Source organism: Onychomys torridus, chromosome 10, assembly GCF_903995425.1.
Source record: "Onychomys torridus chromosome 10, mOncTor1.1, whole genome shotgun sequence".
Classification (NCBI taxonomy): domain Eukaryota; kingdom Metazoa; phylum Chordata; class Mammalia; order Rodentia; family Cricetidae; genus Onychomys; species Onychomys torridus.
The window spans coordinates 20,715,686-20,738,777 of record NC_050452.1 but is presented as its reverse complement, the minus strand read 5'-3'; the positions used below and the strand labels follow the sequence as shown (position 1 = coordinate 20,738,777).

Genomic DNA, 23,092 nt, shown 5'->3' with positions numbered 1-23,092 from the left:
AGGAAACATATAACTTTGGATTCTCTTTGTTTCATGCATGGAAAAAATAGATTTCTGAAGCTATTTTGGAAGTTAAAAATAAGCATTTTTCTTGAAGCATCATGAGTTATATCACATTAAGTGGAAAGATCTCTCCGTTAGCAATGTCAGAATCACTCATCCATTGGGAATGTATGCCCTGAAAAAGAGTGAGGATGCTTTCAAGTCTGCAGTATGAGATAAGCAACAGATTCTTTCTTGACTCTTGTCTGGCAGGCACTGTGTCTGACACATAGTAGGAATTCAGTCAGTATGGTGGGGATAAACACATCAATATCATATCAGGTTCTTTAAGAGCTAGAGTTGTGTCTATATCAGCTTGCATCCCCTCTTCTAGTGGGTCAATCAATGTCCTGAAATAACAGTCTGTTAGGAGGTGTGACCAGAATCATTTTGAAGAGGATTTAGGGACATTTCAAGCCCATGGATTGCTGGAGTATTTGGAAACATATGACTGGTCAATGTTCAGGAAACAACAGACCATAGGGTGACCTTCCCTTTGTAGATACATCTACAGGGCAAAGGCTAAGGCTAAGAAAACACTGGGAAAGAGGGGGTGGAAATATTATAAGAACCAGAGGATCAAGAAGTCTGCTGAGAGATGGTACTCTATATATGACAGGGAGCTATGCTGTGAGGTAGTGTCCTCTGTATATGACAGGAAAGCTGTACCGTGAAGTGTCAACAATGTGGTCACCTAAACCAGACATGAAAAACAACACTAGCAATTGACATGATAAGGCAGCTGAAGAAAATCTCACAAAGCTCCACCCTAGGTGAAGAGTGACAGGCAATTAATGGTGATGGGAGAGGGAAAGAAATCTTCTCTGATCCCATTCAGCCATAAATATATAAATATTTGAGCAACACTAAATGGACCTGCTAAACTTTATATATATGTGCACATGAGCAGCATGCATATTTGTGTGTAACAAAAGTAAAAAAAAAGAGTTCATAAATTTTGGAGAGATTGGGGGAGCACAGGGAGGGTTGGAGGGGGAGAGAGAGTGGTAGAAATATTATGTAAAAACAGTACTCACATATGAAATTCTCAAAAAATACCATAAAAACTTAAAAAGTTCTCTTTCCAACATGGAATTCCTGAAAGGTGAGTGTGTCACTTATTCCTGTAGTGGATCATACCTTCTGTGTTCATCTAGAGCCTCAGAGAAAATGTGTGTGCCTGATTCATTTCTCCAACTTCAATTAAGTGACAATTCAGTATTGGACTTGTCCCCTTTCTTCTGGCATTGGGAATTGAATCTGGGCTGTGAAATGTAACAGATAAGTGCTCTACCACTTAAAAAAACCCCTTTTTGTTTTGAGAAAGAGTTCCATTAACTTGCTCCAGCTGGCCTTAAACTCATTCTATATCCCATGCAGATTTTGAACTTGTAATTTTTCTGCCTCAGCACCCAAGTAGCAGGGATTATAGGCATGCAGCACCAGGCTCAGCTGTTCTGTTTTTTTGTTTTTGTTTTTTTTTTGGTAGCCAAATATACTTAATACAGATATGCACACATAGGATAAATTGGTCTTTGCAGTTAGTGTCTGCCACACTGATATGTTCTCATCATGTTCTTGATTAGAGCGTAACACACCTGCAGCAACTTAAAAGCAATAATTGTGTAACAGAATCAGTCAGGGATTCCTAGAATAAATAACATAAATGGAACCCTTGCCACCTCCTGCTCATAAACTCCTTACACACAGAATAACTGACAACACAGTGATCTTAGTTTTGCTTGTTTGTAAGTCTAAGGCATTTATCCATATAGCATTTGTGTTGCACTTGCAAATGCTTTCCAGCTAGTGATGACTTCTAATTCTCATACATTGTATTTTAAATGTATGATGCTTTTTAGTGATTTTCCTTTTTTGACATAAGACCTCTTCCACTGAAGAAAAACTGACAGCTTCCTTTAATACACTCCTTTCATAGTGTAGAATTGTGTAGACATTCATCAGTCTATTCAGAGAGTGCTCCAAGGCAAACATTTAATAACAAGAAATAGTAAATTGCTCTAGTCCATTTCCCACTGTTTTGTGTTACATGTTTCTGTATTCAGTGCATTGGATTTATGACACCTCGAGTGTTGCAGTGAAAAGAAATAATTCCTTTTAGCATTAAAAACAAGCTGGTGAGCATGCTTTTCAGAGTGCTCCGATACTGCTAATCTCTTCTGGCTCAGATTTTTAAGCTGTCACCTGAAATAATGCTGTCCTTTGAACGTTTGAATTGGGAGGTGTCTTGGTGTTTCTTCAAATTTTGTGTAGTGAGTTTTCTGTGGTCACCTCTCAAACACTAATGCCTGTTTCCCCCCTCCACTGATCTTGGCAGTGCTTGCTCTCAACCACAGCCTTTGGACAAGGAGTCTTTTTCATTACATTTCTGGAAGGACAGGAGGAAGGTAAGAGATAGCCTTTCTTCACAAGGTAGCTTTCTGTGGTTCAGAAAAGTGCAGCTACCAAGCAACTGAACTGGCAGAAAGTCTTGTTACCAAGTGAAAAATTTTGAAGGAGATCCTGATATTGAGTTTTGCTGATAGGTAACTTCCCCTTACCTAGTTGCTGTGGTTCTGAGAACAGTAAAAATATTCACATCAGAGCATCTCTTGTTGCAGATACTACCCCAGTCCAGCTATAGATCCAGGCTAGTGCATAGGTCTTACTTATGGTACATAGTCAATCTGTTGACCTTCTAGATTCTTCCAAGGATGAGGATGGGCACATGCTTTCCATCTGCTAGACTGTGGTTGAACTAGGACAAGTCTAGCTGGAGCCTTTACTGCCTCTTCTATGCACACCTTCATTGTTTTCTGGGTCTTAAGTCGAATTAGCAAAGAAAAGGTCACAACCATCACCTCCATTTTTGATATATATATTTACCCATATATCCAGCTTAAATAATTTTTTAAAATAAGTTCTATAACTTAGGTTAGACTCGAACTCCCTGTGTAGCTGAGGATGACCTTGAACTTTGGATTTTCTTGTCAGCACCTTCCAAGTGCATGGATTACAGGTATACATAACCACATTTGGTGTACACAGTGTTAGTGTTTGGTGTGTGCCAGACAAGTAAATTTACCAACTGAGCTACATCTCTAGCCCCTTAAGAAAATGTGGTACATATACACAATGGAGTACTACTCAGCAGAGAAAAACAATGACAGCATGAAATTTGCAGGCAAATGGATGGAACTAGAAAATATCATCCTGAGTGAGGTAACCCAAACCCAGAAGGACAAACATGGTATGTACTCATTCATAAGTGGATTCTAGATATAAAGCAAAAAAAACAATCAGACTGCAACCCACAGAACCTGGGATGACTGTGTTTTGGTTTTACTCAATTACTGGGCAAGCCTCAATCGAACATTTCACTATTAGGATAAGAATTTATACTGTATCAAGCTGATAATAGAAAAGTAAATAAATAAAAATGGGGAAAAAATAAAATCACAGCATTTTCAGAAAAAAAAATAATTTAAGAATGTATTGGCTGCACCATTTTACTTACATTGCAATTTTTTTCATCATAAACTCCTTAAGTAAGAATATATACTTTTTTAGGTGTTCATATTGTTTGGAGGTGTGCTTTGGAAATAAAGGAAAATATAAACCATAGGTAAAACTCAACATTGGATGTTATTGTTCTGGCCAGTCACTTTGCACTACTGGATTTATCTAACTTTTCCAGGAAAGCATGTTAAAATGCCCTTGTGATCTTAAATGGTTTCTTCTTCCATTTTCCTCCAATTGATCTTAAAAGTCAAAACTGGACCAAGAAGATATAGAAGGAAAGTAGCATAGAGAATTAATTAAATTAATTGATTATTTTGGTCCAAATGATAGCAAGTATACAGTGGTTAAATTTTTTTAAAGATGGATTCTAACTTAGTGCCACAGGGAACAGAAAGAGGAATAATGTTCTCAGTTTATATTATAATCAAGGAATAAATTGCAAACATGAGAAAATAATGATTTTTTTTCTATCCTAGACTTTCTATATTCCTAGAGCAGAGTATTATATAATTTAACATGTTATTAAACAATACTTTTTGTCCATAAGTATAAAATTGCTCTTTAGTTAAGTCAGTAAGACTAGATATAAATGACTTTCAGAATGTTTTGGAATGTTGATGATTGACATGACACTAATGGTTGCTCATGGCTCCCTTTGAAATAGAGGTGAGATTACACAAGCTAATGATGTCTTTGAAGAGTTAGCATTGCTGGTATCGACTTGCTTTTTGTTTTACATGAGGCTCCTATAGAACTAGTAAACTCCCTTATCAAACCTACAGTAAAAAAAATAAATAAGCCCCTATAACTCTTTCCTTTCTTCTCTGGCCAGGGATCCAGTGGAGTAACATGTACCGAGCTCCAGAGCCAGGGGGCATGACATTTGGCTGGGTATGCTGGATGATTCTATTTGATTCAATCCTTTATTTTCTCTGTGGATGGTATTTCAGCAATTTGGTCCCTGGTAAGAAGTCTTCATTTTTATAAGACAGCACCGAATGTTATCCTTCATAGTAGCTATGTGAAAGAGAGGTCTTAGGAACTACTTTTAAAGGAGCTTTAAGTTTTAGGAGAATGTATATTCTGAGTAAAGGCCAAAGGCCAGGTGAGGTATCACAGGATGAGTAAAAGGGAAAGTTCTTGGAACCCACCTCCAGCTCTCAACAGTGGGCTTCTGTAGACCACACAGCCACAAGCTCTGCTTTCTAAGGACACGTGTATGAAGGAAGTGGTCACGAGGACAGTCAGGCCAAAGGAGTCTGGGGCCTCTGGAGGTATTGGCCTGCACATATCTAAGACATCTAGGGGGATCAGTGATAGGGTAGGGGAAGGGTATATGGAAAGAACTCATCTGAGGGCAGTCTAGCAGGAGGTAGATGCTTGAAGAAAGCAAACAGAGTAGAGGATGTTGGAATAGTGGGCTAGAGGAGGGGCACTTAGGAGTCAGTTCCAAATCCAAGCCTGTAGGTTAGGTAGTGTCCTAGATAAGGATTTCTCTGAATGTAACATGCTTCTTCTTTAATGTGGCAGGCATGACCTAGAGGCAGGGGGATGACACTTATCACAAGGAAGGATGGGCAAGACAGGAGTAATGTGTTTCTCTGCTGAGTCAAGAGAGACAGAAATATACATTTACCATTTTGGTTCAGGCTAAAAGGCAGAAAAATTACTTTGTAATTTTGAACAACATTTTTAGAATTGACGTATGGATGGTATTATATTTTATTGAATTTTCTTGTGACTTTGGCTCTATATTTTCCAGAAGAATGGACTTGTAACTTTTAAAATTAAAAACTATAAATACAGATTTCAAACATGCAAATGAAAACAGAGGGATGGATGGAAAAATAAATTACTTTTTTTCTCACTGTGAAAATCTATTTAATATTTGGGGAACTCATGGAATTCTTGATGACTAGCACACATAAAGAATAGGTCATTGAAAAGACATTTTCAGTGCTATAAAAATATGGCCTCAAGAATAGACATAAGGTATCAACTCACCAGGTAATTTATTTTTGAAAAAGTAGGATTGCATGAAATTAGAAAATAATAAAATGAACCTAGAAGGCCAAAATTGGCAAGAAACTGGATGAGAAGTTGGATAGTGAAGAAGCCAAGTAATGCAATAAAAGGATGCTTGTGATGGGCTGTGATGTTCCTTTATAGAGTGAGAATGCAGTCATGAGAAGAGAGAAATGAGCAGAGGGGCTGGAGAGACAGTTCAGTTGTTGAGTGCTTACTGCTCTTGCAGAGGACCCTAGTTCAGTTCCTAACACTTAATGCTGGGCTGCTTACAACCACCTAGGACTGACTCTAGCTCCAGGCGACCTGACATCCTCTTCTGGCATCTGTCAGCACAATACTCTCGTGCTCATTTTTACACACACACACACACACACACACACACACACACACACACTTAAAAATAAATCCTAAGCCGGGCGGTGGTGGTTCACGCCTTTAATCCCAGCACTTGGGAGGCAGAGGCAGTCGGATCTCTGTGAGTTCAAGGCCAGCCTAGTCTACAGAGTGAGTTCCAGGAAAGGCACCAAAACTATACAGAGAAACACTGTCTCTAAGAAGCAAAAAAAAAAAAAAAAAAAAAAGCCTAAAATATATAAACTATTTTTTTTTAAAGAAAGAAATGAGCCAAGCTAGACATAGTAGCACAGCCCAGGAATTCCAACATTTAGTTAGGAGGCAGGAGGCAGAGGATCATGGATTCAATGCCAACCGGAGTTACTTAGTGAAATCCTTTTTTTTTTTTTTTTTAAAATGGGGATCCAGAACTAAAGATAAAAAGGCTGATGGGTTTGAGGCTCTGTTGGTGCAAGGCCACTCACTGCTCCTTGGAGGAGCTCAAATCAGCTAGAACTAAAGGCAATCAAGAAGAGTCACCAGAAGAGAAGCTGGATGTCTTCATCATCACACAACACACATGACTCCTAAGAAGAAAGTGTCTGGATAGAGAAATCCACGGACAAAGAAAAGAGCCTCACAATCACAAAGACCAGCAAAATAAGGCTACCCTCAGCAGTGCTGAGATCAAATGTATTCAAGGACCAAAAATGTGCTGATTGCTTTTCCACTGTCAAAACCTGAAGTACAAGAATCCCAATGTCCTCATTAAGGCTTTTATTGATGTGATGAGAATATAGCCAAAAGCAACTCAGGGAGGAAAGCGTTTATTTCAGTTTACTCTTCACATTACAGTACATTCACTGAAGGAAGTCAAGGCAGGAACTCAAATAGGTCAGGAACCTGGAGGCAGGGGCTGATGCAGAGGCCATGGAGGGATGCTGCATTCTGGTTATTCCCCATGGCTTGCTCAGCCTGATTTCTTGTAGCACCCAGGGTCACCGGCCTAGAGGTGGCACTACCCACAATAAGCAGGGCCCTCCCATGTTAATACTAATTAAGAAAATGTCACAGAGGCCTCCTTATAGGCCAATCTTATGGATGCATTTTATCAACTGTGGTTCCCTCTTCTCAGCTGTTTAGGTTTGAGTCAGGTTGACAAAACCCAACCAGAACAATTGACTCCTTGCCAACTTGAGATGCAAACACATGACTTATCTAACCATACACTTTCCTTTCTTGTTCATCCCCAAGGTCCCATGCTAATATCAATAGCACAACATAAAACATCCCAAGTTTTAAAAGTCCCATAGTCTTAAAAAAAAAAAAAAACAACACTTTAAAAGTTCAGTTTCTTTAAAATGTCCAAAGTCTCTACGAGACAAAAGTTTCTCTAAAATTCTAAGGTCCCTCACTTGTGGGCTCCTGTAAAAGTAAAACTAAGTTACATATTTTCTTACTGCAAGAAGCTAGAAGCAAAGCAATGTCACAATTTAATCAAAGCAAAGCCAAAGTATAAAGTATTAAGTTTTTGATGTCTGGGACCCATCCACAATCCTCTGGGCTTCAAAGGGCCATAGCAACAGCATTTCTCTGGCTCTGCCATCCATAGCACACACAGCTTGTCTCATATGTTCAGGCTGGCTCTATTTCACATGTGCTGTGCTGCTGTTCTTTTTGGTCATTCCATGGTACTGGGATGTCCAAAATGCTGGGGGTCCAATGCAACTGCACTACCACTTCCACAATAATCTTTCCTGGGCTCTCTTCAGAGACTCTGACCCTGGCCCAAGCCTCAGCTGCACTTCATGACCTCTTCATGCCTTTAAAACTAGGACCACCTGGGAGCCTCAAATAACCAAATTTGGCTGGCAGCATGATGTACAAGCTTGGAGACCTCTAGACAATTGATTCTGTGTGTTGATTCTGAGGAAATACTCTCAGATTTAAGGTTCTCGATGTTATTGGTTTCTTCTTTGTTTTCCTTTTATTGAAAATAGATTCTTGTCTTAGTTAGGGTTTCTATTGCTATGAAGAGACACCATGACCATGACAACTCTTATAAAGGGAACATTTAATTCAGGGTGGCTTGCTTACAGTTCAGAGGTTCAGTCCATTATCATCATGGCAGGGAGCATGATGGTGTGCAGGCAAACATGGTGTTGAAGCTGACAGTTCTTATATCTTGACTCAGAGGCAGCAGGAAGTTGACTGATTGCTACACTGAGGGAAGCTTGAGAAAAAAAGACCTCAAAGCCTGCTCCCCAGTGACACTCTTCCTCCAATAAGGCCATACCTCCTAATAGTGCCACTCACTTTGGGGGCCATTTTCTTTCAAACCACCACATCCCACTCCCTGGCCTCCAAGGGGTTATAGCCATACATAATGCAAAAAATGCATTCAACCCAACTTCAAATCTCCATAGTCTATCAAAATCTCAACAATGTTTAAAAGTCCAAAGTCCAAAGTCTCTTCTGAGGCACATGGCAATCTCTTAATTGTAATCCCCTCTGTAAATATCAAAATAAAAAAGCCAATATGTAATGGCACAGGATATAAGTTACCATTCCAAAACATAGGGAAGGGAACATAAAGAGGAAATGCTGGGCCGAAGCAAGACCAAAAACCAGCTGGGCAAACTCTAAACTCTGCATTTCCATGTCTGATGTCGAAACGCTCTTCCCATCTCTAATTCTGTTCAGCTTTGTTGACTGCAACACACTTCTTTCTCTTGGGCTGGTTCCATTCCGTTAGTAGCTCTCCTCGGCAGGTATCCTATGACTCTGGCATCTCTAACATCTTGAGTTCTCCAAAGCAATCCAGGATGCAACTTCACAGGTTCAGACATTAGCCTCTCTATTAAGCCTCCATTCAGGGACACCCCTGACAAATGACTGGCTTTAGCAGCCGTCTTTAGGCACAGAGATTGCTTATATATCCCATTTCTTCTATCCTTAATGCTAAAGCCAGAACCACATTGCTGAAGCTGGCAAATTCTGCTATTTATTGGGGCTAGAACATGGCCCCCATGTTTCATTATGTCTTCACTAGCTTTCTGTTTTCCTTTTACTATCTAAGCATGGCTGTCCTTGAACTTGATCTTTAGAACAGGCTGGCCTCAAACTCAGAGATCCTCCAGCCTCTGCTTTCCCGTGCTGAGATTAAAGGCATGCACCACCACACCAGGCTCTAAACTTTTCTTTAATTCCTTTCCCAACGTTGGAAATTTAGCTGGGTGGAATTGTGCTCCGAGGTCACCACTCCCTTTATTCTATTTATTAATCTGTTTATCTCATAGAACACAGGACTTAACTCTGTTCCACTTCCTGGTGCTCTTTCTCCTCAAATATTTTTCCTTCCTCAGCTTGCTCCTTTCATTATAAATCTTCATTAGAGTTACCACTTATAACCACATAACAGAGTCTATACTAGGCTGTTTGAGATTTCCTCTCCAACAGAGTGAATCTAAAACTCTTCACCTAACCTCAGGCAGACTCTTTGGACAAGGGTAAAAGGCAGCCTCATTTTTCACTAAAATATCTCAAGAACAGTCTCTAGGCAGCATACTAAAATTCTTCTCTGAGCCTTCTTGAGATAGCCCTGTACAGTTCAAATAACTCTTAGTACCACGGTTTCCCATGTTCCTACTAGTATGGATCATTAAGAGGTGCTTAAAGCATTCTATTGCTTTCCTAACCCAGAGTACCAAAGTCCAAACAAACACATGGTCTGGCCTATCACAGAAATACTCCAGTCTCTGGTACCAAATTCTGTTTTGGTTAGCATCTCTACTGCTGTGAAGAGATACCATGACCATAGCAACTCTTACAAAGAAAGCATTTAATTCTGGGTGGCTCACGGTTTCAGAGATTCAGTCCATTATTATCATGGCAGGGAGCATGAAGGCATGCAGGCAGACATGGGGCTTACATCTTGACTCAGGGGCAACAGGAAATTGACTGACTATCACACTGAGGGAAGCTTGAGAAAGAGACCTCAAAGCCCGCCCCCACAGTGACACACTTCCTCCAACAAGGCCACACCTCCTGATAGTGCCACTTCCTTTGTGGGCCATTTTCTTTCAAACCACCACAATTCTTTCCTCACACAGTATATCCTGATTTTAGTTTCTCTTTATCCTCCCTCTACTTTTACCAGTTTCTCTCTACCTCCTCTCCTCTCCAGATCCACTCCCTTTCTGTCTTTGATTAGAAAAAATAGGCAAGCTGGGCAGTGGTGGTGCATGCCTTTAATCCCAGCACTCAAGAGGCAGAGCCAGGTAGATCTTTGTGAGTTCAAGGCCTGTCTGGTCTACAGAGCAAGATTCAGTACAGGCAAAAAAACAAACAAACAAGCAAAAAAAACCAAAAACCAAAAAACAAAACAAAACAAAACAAAACACAGAGAAACCCTGTCTCAAAAAACAAAAAACAAAAAACAAAAGAAAGAAAGAAAAAAGGAAAGAACAAGCATCTAAGAGGTTACAGCCCAAAACCTGACAAAATAAAATACTAATAAGATGAAGCAAAAACTATTATATTGAAATTGTACAGGGCAACCCAACAGGAGAAAAAGAGTCCTAAGAGCAAGCACAGGAGTCAGAGATACACTCATTGTCACAGTTAGGAATCTCATAAAATTATTAAGCTAAAAGATGTGATATACATACAAGGGACCTGGCACAGACCCATGTTGGCTCCATGCTTGATGCTCCAGTCTCTGTGAGCTCATACACACCTTGCTTAGTTGATTCAGGGGGCCTTGTTCTCCAGGTGTCTTCTATCCCCTTTGGCTCTTAAATTTTCATGATACCCTGTGAGCTCTGAGGGAGGGATTTGATGAAAACATCCCATTTATGCTCTCTTCATATAATGTCTGGCTGAAGGTCTCTGCATCTGTTCCATTTGCTGCTGGTGGAAGCCTCTCTGATGACTGGATAAGATGTCATTGATCCATGTGTCTAGCAGACTGGCATTAAGAGTAATTTTATTGATACATTTTAAGATTATTTTTACCAATAGTATTTGGTTTCACCCTAGGTCTCTGGGCTACCTAGTCTCTGATTCTTGGTTACCCTAGAAGTGTCAGGTATGGGTTCCTTCTTGTAGAGTGGGACTTAGGTAAAATCAGACATTGGCTACTCCCTCAAGTTCTATGCCACCATATATTTAGCATACTTTTCAAGCAAGACAGAGGTTTTATGGCTGGGTTGATGTCCCCATTTCTTTCTGGGTAGCCTACAAAGTACCTTCCCATACCAAAGACACTAGAACTTAGGGGTGATGATTCCATATAGGGACCATCTCCACTTCTCCATGTTCAATGAGTTATGTGGGGCCTGCTGTCAGTTTGCAAAGACTAACCTTTTGTCTTAGCAGCAGCCTGGTTTGTTTGGGGATTTCCATGAGACACCCTTGGCCAACAACTCAATTGAATGCAGCCCAGTCCTGCCATTGGAAAGCCTTACCTGGCATGATGGCCAGATGAGACTTCATATCCCTCATTACCAGAAGTCCTCGTTAGGATCACCTTTATAGATTATAGGCAGATTCCCCTACACTAGTTTTCTACACCACCTCCTTAGACACCCCCCCCAATTCCATCCATCTCTGCTCATACTCTTCCCTTTCACCTCATTCCCTCATCTAATCTCCCACCCGCTCCCAGACTACCCATGTATTCCATTCTATTTTCTTCTCTTATGAAGATCCATGCGTTCCCCCCATTGACTCTTCCTCTTTACCTAACCTTTCTGTGTCTACTGATTGTAGCTTCATTATCATTTACTTAACAACTAATATCCACTTAGAATACATACCATATTTATCTTTCTGAGTCTGGGTTATCTCACTCAGGATGATTTTTTTCTAGGTCCACCCATTTACTTGCAAATTTCAAGATGTCATTTTAAAAAATAGCTGTTTAGTTAAACAAATGTCCTTGTGATAGGATAGGGAATCCTTTGGGTATATGCCTGGAAGTGGTATAGCTGAGTCTTGAGGTAGATTGATTCTTAACTTTCTGAGGAACTGCCATATTGATTTTCATAGTGCTTGCACAAGTTTGCACCCTCCACCTGCAGCGGAGGAGTGTTCTACTTGCTCCACGTCCTCACCAACATGGGCTGGCACTTGTGGTGTTGATCTTAGCCATTCTGACAGGTGGATTCTGATGGAATCTCAAAATATTTTAGATTTGCATTTCTGTAATGGCTGAGGATGTTGACCATTTCTTTAAGTGCTTCTCAGCCATTTGAATTTCTTCTATTAAGAATTCTCTGTTTAGGTCTGTATCTCATTTTTTAATTTGTATTATTTAATTTTTTGATATCTAGTTGCTCAAGTTCTTTATATATTTCTGATATTAATCCTTTATCAGATATTGAATTGGTAAAAATCTTTTTCCATTCCCAAAGTGATAGGCTGCCGCTTTGTCTAAATGATGATGTCCTTTGCCTCACAGAAGCTTTTCAGTTTCATGAGGACCCATTTATTAACTGTCATTCTTAGTGCCTATGCTATTGGTGTTCTGTTCCAAAAGTCTACTCCTGTGTCAAGGCTATCCCCCACTTCCTTCTTCTATCAGATTCAGTCTATCTGACTTTATGTTGAATTTTGATCCATTCAGACTTGAATTTTGTGCAGGGTGCTAAGTATGGATATATTATCATTCTTCTACATACAGACATCCAATTTGACCAGCACCATTGTTGAAGATGCTGTCTTTTTTTCAGGGTGTATTTCTGGCTTCTTTATAAAAAATCAGGTGTCCATAGGTATGTGGATTTATGTCTGAGACTTTAATTCCATCTTTGATCAACATGTCTGTTTTTATGCCAATACCATGTAGTTTTTATTACTATAGCTCTGTAGTACATCTTGAAATCAGGAATGGTTGAGACCTCTAGCAGTTAACTTCAGGCTTATTTTAACTATCCTTAGTTTTTTGTTTTTATGTATGAAGTTGACAATTGTCCTTTAAAGGTCAGTAAAGAAATGTGTTGGGATTTTGATAGGGATTGCACTGAATCTGTAGATTGCTTTTGGAAGGATAGCCATCTTTATTATGTTAATCCTACAGATCCATAAGCATGGGAGACCTGTCTTCTGATATCTTGTTCAAAGATTTGAAGTTTTAATCATACAAGACTTTTACTATTACTTGGTTGGAGTTACCCCAAGATATATTATATTATTTGAAGCTATAGTGAAAGGTGTTGTTTCCCTAATTTCTTTTTCAGTCCACTTGTCGTTTGTATATAGGTGTGCTTTATGTTCCCCTTTTCATTGCTGATTTTGTTAATTGGATATTCTTGCTATGCCTTTTAGTTAGTTTAGATAAGGGTATGTCTAACTTGTTGATTTTCTCAAAGAACCAACTTTTTGTTTCAATGATTCTTTGTATTGTTCTCTTTGTTTCTATTTTATTTACTTCAGCACTCATTTTGATTATTTCTTGCTATCTACTCTCATGTGTCATTACTTCACTTTGTTCTTTCAGGCGGGCTGTTAAGTTGCTAGTATGGGATCTCTTCAATTTTTTTATTTAGGCACTTAGTGCTATTTCATCAGGTCCCATATGTTTGGATATTCTGTGTATTCATTTTCAGTGAGTTCTAGAAAGTGTTTAATTTCTTTCTTTATATCTGACTTGATGCATTTTTCATTCAATAGAGAATTTTTCTGTGTTTATGAATTTTTAAGCTTTATGTTGGTTCTGTTGTTGTTGATATCTAGCTTTAATCTGTGGTGGTCTGAAAGGTTTTAGAAAGTTATTTCAAACTTCTTGTATCTGTTGAGCCTTGCTTTGTGTCTGAGTATGTGGCTAATTTTGGAGAAAGTTCCATGAGGTGCATAGAAGAAGGTATATTCTTTTGTGTTTCGGTGAAATGTTCTGTGTGGTGGTATTGTGTTCCCCAAAATATTATACACTCTAATAAACTTATCTGGGATCAGAGACAGGACAGCCACAATATTAAACATAGAGGATAGGCAGTGTTAGCACGCGCCATTAATCCTAGCATCCCAGAGGCAGAAATCCATCTGTTTAAGGATACAGCCAAGCATGGTGACTCACGCCCTTAATCCTGGGGAGTGATGTCAGAAAGCAGAAAGGTCTATAAGGCATGAAAACCAGGAACTAGAAGCATTTGGCTGGTTAAGATTTTAGGCTTTTGAGCAGCAGTTCAGCTGGGACCCATTCAGATGAGGACTCAGAGGCTTCCAGTCTGAGAAAACAGGATCAGCTGAGGAACCGAGGTGAGGTAGCTGTGCCTTGTTCTGCTTCTCTGATCTTCCAGTGGTCACCCCAATACCTGGCTCAGGTTTGATTTTATTAATAAGAACTCTTAAGATTCTTGCTACAGTTCTGTAAATATCTGTTAGGTCCATTTGGTTTATAACATCTCTTAACTCCAGTATTTCTCAATTTAATTTTGTCTGGATGACCTGTCCATTGGTGAGATTGGTGTAATTAAGTCTTCTACTGACAGTGTGTGAAAGTCAAGATGTGATTTAAGCTGTAGTAATGTTTATTTTACAAACAGGTGTGCCCATGTTTTTGAGTCATAGATGTTAAGAATTGAAACGTTATCTTGGTAGATTTTTTTCCTTTGATTTCTTTGATGAATACATAGTGTCCTTCCCTATCTCTTTTGATTAATTTTGGTTTGAAGTCTATTTTGTTGGATATTAAAATGGGCTACACCAGTTTGCTTCTTAGGTTCATTTGCTTGGAATATCTTTTTCCAACCCCTTTTCCTGAGTTAATGTGTATTCTTGATGTTGAGGTGTGTTTTTTGGATGCAGCAGAAGGATGGATCCTATTTTCATGTCCATTCTCTTAATCTGTTTTTTTTTTTTATTATGGAATTTTGACCATTGATATTGAGAGATATCAATGACCAATGATTGTTGATTCTTGTTATGTTGTTGTTGTTGTTGGTGGTGGTGGTGTTGGAGAGGTGTGTGTGTGTGTGTGTGTGTGTGTGTGTGTGTGTGTGTGTGTGTGTTTCCCTTTTTTTGGATTTGCTAGTGTGAGGGAATATTTATTTCCTGTGTTTTTATGAGTGTAGTTAACCTCTTTGTTTTGGAATTTTCCTTCTAGCATCTTCTGTATTGCTGGATTTTTAAGATAGATATTGTTTAAATTTGACTTTACTATGGAAGATCTTTTCTCTATCTACGGCGTTTGAAAGTTTTGCTAGGTATAAGGGCTGGCATCTGTGGTCTCTTAGAATCTGAAGCAAATTTGTCTACACCTTTCTGGCTTTTATAAAGAAAGTCATGTAAAATCATTCAGAAGTCAGAGGTAATTCTAATAGGTCTGCCTTTATATGTTACTTGATCTTTTTCTGTTGCAGCTTTTAATATTCTTTATTTGTTTTGTGCATTTAATGTTTGAATCATTATGTGGCAAAAGGTCTTACCCTCTGGTCCAATTTATTTGGTGTTCTGTGTGCTTTTTATACCTTTATAGGCATCTATAATGTCTTCAGCACCTGAGATTCTCTCTTCCATCTCTTGTATTCTGTTGGTGAAACTTTTATCTCTATGTCCTGTTCAAATTCCTAAATTTTTCATTTCCAGAATTCACTCTCTTTGTGTTTTCTTTTTTGGTTCTGTTTCCATTTTCAGGTCTTGAACAGTCTTATTCATTTCCTTCAACTGTTGTTTGCGTTTTCTTGGATTTAAAAAAAATTTCTTCCAATATTTTGTTTGTATTTTCCTGACTTTCTTTAAGAGGTTTAATAATTTCCTCTTTAAGGATCTCTATCATTTTCATATAGTTGGTTTTAAGGTCTTTTTCTTGTGCTTCAGCTATGTTGGAATATTCAAGGCCTGCTGTGATAGGATAGCTGATCTCTGGTGGAGATATATTGCCTTGGCTGTTATTCATTGTTCTTTTATGCGGGCATCTAGGAATGTGGTCTTAAATAGGTTTTATAGGTCTAGGTGCTCATTTCTGGATTTGTGTTTTTTTGCCTTGTTTTTTATTTTTATTTTTATTTTTTTGTTCTTTGCTTCCTGTTTTCTCCCTGGATTTTAGGAGCATGTGATGGCTGTTGAATGTTTTCCTGGCTTGCTCAGCTGGTGTGTTCACAGGAAATGCCTGGTGGTGTTGGGAGGCTGGGATGAATTGGAAGAAGGAAGGTTGGAGGAGGAGAAGGTCTTTGTGATCCCTTGGGATGGGATCAGAGAGGAAAGGGAGACCACAAGACTTCCAGCTACAGAGCTAGGGATGAGAGTTGGGGGATTGGATCTCAGTGTAGTAGGAGAGGCGTGGTTTTCTTCTGCCTACTTGCTGCCCTGGGAGGAACAGCCCTTGGGTTAGCAGGAGGTGTCTGCTAGGGTTGGGGTCTGGGACAAAGCAGCCAGTTAGGGGAGGGAGGTTAGAAGGGGAGAAGATTTGTGGAGTCTACAGGAACTGGAGCAGGGGATGCAGAAAGGCTGCCATGGATATTTTGCTGCAGAGTTGGGCTTGGGTCTGGGGGATAAGATCTGGGAGACAGTGAGTGACACTGATCTCTTCTTAATCCCCATCATCAAATAATTTTCCCAGGAAAACAAAATTTCACATCAGTGGTGCTGGTCTCTTGTTAATTATAACAATTCTTCAGCCCCAGCTGACCAGAACCACAGATTCTTAACTCAAAAACAAAACTCACATGAATGACCCTGAGATTCCTTCTGAGATTTTACAAGCCAGGCTTCCATCATCTCCACTGCACTCAGCATTATTTTCTGTTCCCACAGAACAGTTCATGGAGCTCTGAGCATACATTGCCAAAGTTCAAATGCTACCACAATCCTCAAAAAAATCAAATCAAATCAAAACAAAACAAAACAAAAAACACCAAAAACAAACCTCACAATCAGATCTGTCATAGCGGTACCCCATACCATGGCACAAAGTTTTGTCTCAGTGAAGGTTTCCATTGCTGTGGTCAAATACCGTAATCAAAAGCAACTGAGAGCGGGAGGGCTTACTTTAGCTTACACTTCTATACCTCAGTCTATCAGCAGTCAGGGCAGATACTCAAACAGGGCAGGGGTCTGGATAGGCAGGAGCTGAAAAGCAGAGGCTATAGATGATTGCTTAAAGGCTTTTTGTTCATGGCTTGCTCAGCATGCTTTCTTAGAGCACCCAGTACCATCTGCCTATGGGTGGCACCATCCACAATGGGCAAGGGCCCTACAACATCAATCAGTAATTAAGAAAATGCACCACAGGTGTGCCCATAGTCCTGCCTTATGAGTGCATTTCCTCAATTGCAGTTTCCTATTTTCAGATGTCTAGGCTTGTGTCAACCAGCACACCATGGACAGTATGGATCTATATTGTAATAGACCAAGGAAGCTATTATATTTAGTAGGGGTATCCCCCTAATTCTCACTGAAATGTGTTTCTTTGACCAACCAAATTATTATTATTATTATTATTATTATTATTATTATTATTATTTTGATTTTTCGAGACAGAATTTCTCTGTGTAGCTTTGCACCTTTCCTGGGACTCACTTGGTATCCCAGACTGGTCTCGAACTCACAGAGATCCACCTGGCTCTGCCTCCCGAGTGCTGGGATTAAAGGTGTGTGCCACCACCATCCGGCTCTTTGACCAAATTATAATGGAATAAGATATGCAAATTGGTTGTCTAGTGTAGAATCAAGATTAGTCATGCCAGAGTAGTCAGCATCACCAGGCTCTAGGCATTCTGAGGGAGGGACCTCATTGCAGAACAAGGTTCAGGAAAAAGAAAGAAGTTGTGTGTGTGTATGTGTGTGTGTGTGTGTGTGTGTGTGTGTGTGTGTGACATAGAGAGAGACAGAGACAGGGAGAAAGTCAGAGATATAGAGACAGAGATAGAGAGACAGAGAGAGACAAAGAGAAAGACAGAGACAAAGAAGGAGACAGAGACAGCAAAAGAGACAAAAAGATGAAGAGAGACAGAAAGACACAGAGGGGCCGTGTTGGCTGTGTCTTGCCTTTCCACATGCCTTGGTGTAGCTATGTTGAGCTTTTCATGTAGTGGGGTAGTAGCTGTTGCTGGCAGAGAAGGCTGGCTTTAGTTTTGTTACTGTTATCATAGTTGTTAGTTTCCAAGATGAGTGGTGTCCCTGCATGCTATCTATGTACTGGCAACTGTGACTACTCTTCCAGGATTCTAGGCTGCTATGGAACCGGGTAGAAAAGGGTAGCTGGCTGAAGAGCAGGCGAGAGGAGAAGAGCCAAGGTACAGGAAAAAGGATGCTCAGAAGGACCTAGAACTTTCTAGTTGTCCATACTGGCAGAGGACCAGGCCCTGGGCTCCACCTCTGTGTCTGCTGTGCTTTCAGTGCAGAGGAAGATGAGGACAGCCAGCACCATATGTCTTTAGTACTCAGGGCCAGCTCTGTAGCTCTCAGAGGCAAGACAAAGTGTGTGTAGGAGACAGGAGGCTGAATGTTGAGATGCAGGCTCTGTGCACAAAGAAAGGGGTAAAACCACAAGAAGATAGAGATAGCAAGAGGAGGGTATAAGCCATGATTATTTCTAGTTTATGTGTAAGAGTCAATTGAAAAAAATGAATGATCACAGATATGCAAAATTCAGGAGCAGTGCTGTACAACAGCAGAGAAGTGAAGCAGTGAAGGAGTTTCGCTTTCTAAGCCATAAGACAAAGCACCTGACTTTGATCTGATGTGATAATGCATATCACATAAGAATAAAAACTGTAGGTGAGCATTACTTAGTCTTGAGTAAATGAAGAAGGAGGCTGTGTTATTGAACATGAATACTCATTATTACAAGTTATGATGATTTTCTGCAAATAAATGTACAGATATTTATAGTTTCAAATTCTGTGACTTTTAATATGAGCATTATGTTAATTTAATATGGTGAAATGCACATGAATCATTTAAATAGAAAGTTACCAAAGTAGTAATTTGTGTTCAATTGACAAAATGTTTCTAAAGGATATCTAAAAATATAAATTCATAACAAAATCAAAATTGTTAAATAACAATGGGAAATGGTAGTGGATGATAATTATGCAAAATCTTTCTGTGCATTGGTAAGAATTAAAATAGTGCAATACTTATATAAATTAGGTTGAGTAATTGAGGGGCCAGAGAGATGACTCAGTGGTTAAGAGCATGTCTCCCACTTACAGAAGACTGAAGTTTGTGCACCCATGTTGTGAAGCTCACAACCAGCTGTATCTTCAGCTTCTGGGATATCTGATGCTTTTTTGTGGCTTCCATGGGAACTACACTTTCATACACACACACACACACACACACACACACACACAAACACACACGGAGAGAGAGACAGAGGCAGACAGAGAGAGACACAGAGAGAAAAAGACACCTAGAGAGACAGAGAGATGCTTAAATACACACACACACCCTTACATGCATGCATTCATAAAACATGCATACACACACATGCACAGATACAATTAATTATGAATAAAATAAAATTTAAAAACTATATGGAGTAGTTGGAGTAGGGGAGTGCAGTTCAGTGGTAGAGTGCTCACCTAGCATGCTCAAGACCCTGGATTTTCTCCTCAACAATGTAGGGATGGGAGTTAGATAGACAAAGGAACAGACCGGAAACCTAAGTAACCCACCCAAATGTATACAGTTTGCTCTGCTCAGTTATTAAATTTACTACGGAGAAAAACATTAAACTACCACTCTTAAACTTATTAGAAATGAGTACTATTAAAGTAGAGGGGAGAATTGGAATATAGCACAGTGGCAGAGAACTTATCCAGAATGTATAAAACACTGGATTTAAATTCCATCACTACAAAAAAACACACTAAAAAATAATGAAGTAACAGGAAATATATGATTTTAGAAATAAGAAAGGCCTTTAACATGATGTCAAAGTCATAAATAAATAACAAAAACATAAAAAAATCAATAGAGCTCACTATATAAAGATTTAGATAAATATTTCAAACTATACAAGTAGAATTATAGGTGAATTTATAAGCTTATAAAAGTTTCATAGCTCTACATGAAAGTTAATTTTCTAAAGTTAAAAATCAACAAGATATATTTCAACAGAAATACCAACATATCATTTGTTAGAAAACAAAAAATATTTGTATGCCTTTAATCCCAACACTCAGGGGGCAAAGGCAGGAAGATCTTTGTGAGTTCAAAGTCAGCCAGGACTATGTAGAAAGACCCTGTATCAAAAAGTAAATGATATTAGGAGGTACAATCTTACTGCAAACACCCAGAACATGTTATACTTATGTATATATAAATGAATATGTATATATATATGTGTGTGTGTGTGTGTGTGTGTGTGTGTGTGTGTGTGTGAAATAAAAACTAGTGAAAAAAGAGGAGAGTGAGAAGGAGCATATGGGAAGGTTTGGAAGAAGTAAGGGGAATGGAAAAATGATGAAATTATATTATAATGTCAAAAGTAAACATTAATAAACATAACCCCCAAAATGTATCTTTAATAAACTTATGCAAAGGTGTGATATCACACAAAAGCATTTGGTTACGAATATAAAGAATATGGCTATTTCCTCCTCTGGCAGACAAACATCATAAAAATGATATTCAGTGTAGGGATATGTAAGTTGAAAGGGGAAAAAATGGTGTCAATGACAAATTAACTACCACCATATACAAATTGACTATGCAGTGCTTTCAAAATATAAAATGATTTAGTAAAGGAAAAAAAGTAAGTGGCAGTATCTGGTGTGGGGCACACAACTGCCTATCATGGATCAAGATACACTTTGGGAGTTAATTAGCATGAAATTAGGTAATAGCAGCTTTCTGAGTGTGCATTACAGTTGTTAGCTGCAGGGACAACGTCACACAGCTCAGCTGGGACTCTTAGTCATCTCACAAAGCTGGAACTTGGTGTCAGTTGGGTCAATATCTGTTGATCACCTCACAAAATAGCTGCTGGCAGCCGCTATCCCCGGGGCCCCTTTGTGTGTGACTATTTTGGATTTCTCCTACAGGTGGGCTCATGTAGCATTGTATTTCTGTGCTGGAGTTTCCTGGATATAATGTCATCCTCCAGGTTTATTCCTCTTGTCCTGAATGATAGGATATGTTTTTCCAGGTTGAATAATATTCTCTTTTATATTTGAAAGAATTCATTGTTCCTTTATTCATCATGAAAGGAGAGTTACATTGACTTCATGTCTTGGTCATTTGAGAAGTCACCAACAGAGATGTGCATATGGCTTTTCAATAAATTGATTTCAATCCCTTTGTGTAGACACATGCAACAGTTCTGTGTTTGTTTTTTGATGAATCTCCACTTTGTAATTTATTATGGCATCATAATTTTATATTGATAGCAAAGGTATGCAAGGGTTTCCTCTACCTACACCCTCACTAATAGTTTCATCTTTTCCCTTTTTCTTTTCACAACGGTCATCTGAATGAGAGTGAGATGATATTGTGATTTTAATTTGCCTTTCCTTGATTAGTAATGTTGAGCACCTTATATGAACACATTGGCTGTAAGTATGTCCTATTAGAAGAAATGTCTATTCAGGGCAACTGGTCTTAAAGAGAATTGGGTCGTTTTCTTCCTGAGTATTCAGTTGTAGGAGTACCTTATATGTTTTGAGATGTGTGGTTTGCAAACATTTTCCCCCTATTTTGTGAGTTGTTCTTTCTTTTTGGTGATCACTTGCTTCACTGTAAAAAAAAAAAGATCTTGGTTTGATGTAATACTAAATAGGTAGCTTCTTTAAAAAGAATAAGGGGCCAGCAAGGTGGCTTGGTGGGTAAAGGTTCTGCTCAGTATGGCAACCTGAATTTGAACTCTGGGACGTACATGGCAGAAGAAAGGAATGAAATCTCACAAGTGCTCTTCTGACCACCACATGTGTGCCACAGCACAAAACAGATGCATACCACAAATGAATAAATGTAATTTAAAACAGTTTTAAAACGTGAGAACCATGTTCCTTTCAGTAACCCAGATTATCAGATGAGCTCCAATGGAAATAAACTCTCTACTCCCACCCCCATATCTGAAGATGTCATCTCTGAATTGGAAGTGTTTGCTCAGCCCTCCACTCAGGAGAAAGGAGTGTCAGGACCCAGTGCTCTCTGGAGTTGCCCCTCTTTCCTCCTCCTATGTGTGGTCCACATCCTTTCTCACTCTGCAGGCTTGCTTCCCATTTCTGAAGGTGCATGTGTGGCCTGAGCTTGCAGATGCATATGACCCCTTTTATTTGGACCTTGAGTACCCTGGTATGAGATTTTCATATTTCTAAATCTTCCCACCTCTGGCATTTCTAGACACCAGTGATCACCATCTAGACACAGAACGTATAAATTTTACAAAGGCAGTGCTCAGAAGGAGAGACCTGAGAACAGGGTCAGGGGCAGGTAGTCCAGTGTGGTCACAGGCTTACTAGAGAACTCTAGAGAATGAGACCTGAGTGTCATGAGAGAGGCTGAAAATATCTTTTGGGGGTGGTAGTAGGGAAATGAAACAGAAATGATTTCACTAGAAGAGATTTCTTCCAACAACAGGAATTGCGCAAGACTGAACCTTAAAAGAATCGAAGGCAATGCTACGACAGATATTTGCACATTTCTAGTCATCTAATGCGATTCACAGGGGCCAAAGGACAGAAGCAGTCCTAGGACTTAATGGCACACGAATGAGTCTAGAAACTGTAGTATGTTCGCAGAAGAGGTCATTGTTTAGCCAGAGCAAGAGAGGTAATTCTGACACCTGCACAGGCTCTGCATAAAACAGCCAAATAAACATGACTATGCTTGAGGCCAATCTATAAGGACAGAATGCTTCCAGGAGCCATGACAGCCAAGATCTGGAAGTGGACTTGATGAAGCCGGTGGTGTGAACATGAACTATGTGCGTAAACACGGTGTGTGCTTCATTGCAGTTTGAAAAGTTCCAGTCTTGAGGCAGGTGGTTGATGTTGTGACAGTGTCCACACATAAGACCCCTTTGAGAAGAAAGAGAAAATATGGCTGCATTTATGGAGGGGTCCACTAGGCTTGGAAAAGACTAGTGTTGGTGAGAATGAACCTGAGAAATTGGCACTGAGTCAGGAGAACATTATACTTTGGTAACTGCGGAGAGTATTTTCTCCCCTAAAATCTAAAGGAGGTCATCTTTGGGCTCAGAGTCATCTTCTTTAAG

General features: G+C 39.4%; 1 protein-coding gene across 1 annotated transcript in view; it reads left to right on the top strand.

The window, feature by feature from the left end:
• The window catches only part of Abca13 (ATP binding cassette subfamily A member 13), a 428,395-nt gene that overhangs the window by 172,110 nt on the left and 233,193 nt on the right, over positions 1-23,092 (top strand). Inside the window, exons 35-36 of the mRNA XM_036201460.1 lie at positions 2,381-2,450; positions 4,397-4,528. Coding sequence (XP_036057353.1) covers positions 2,381-2,450; positions 4,397-4,528 — 202 coding nt within the window. The remainder of the gene's footprint in view (positions 1-2,380; positions 2,451-4,396; positions 4,529-23,092) is intronic.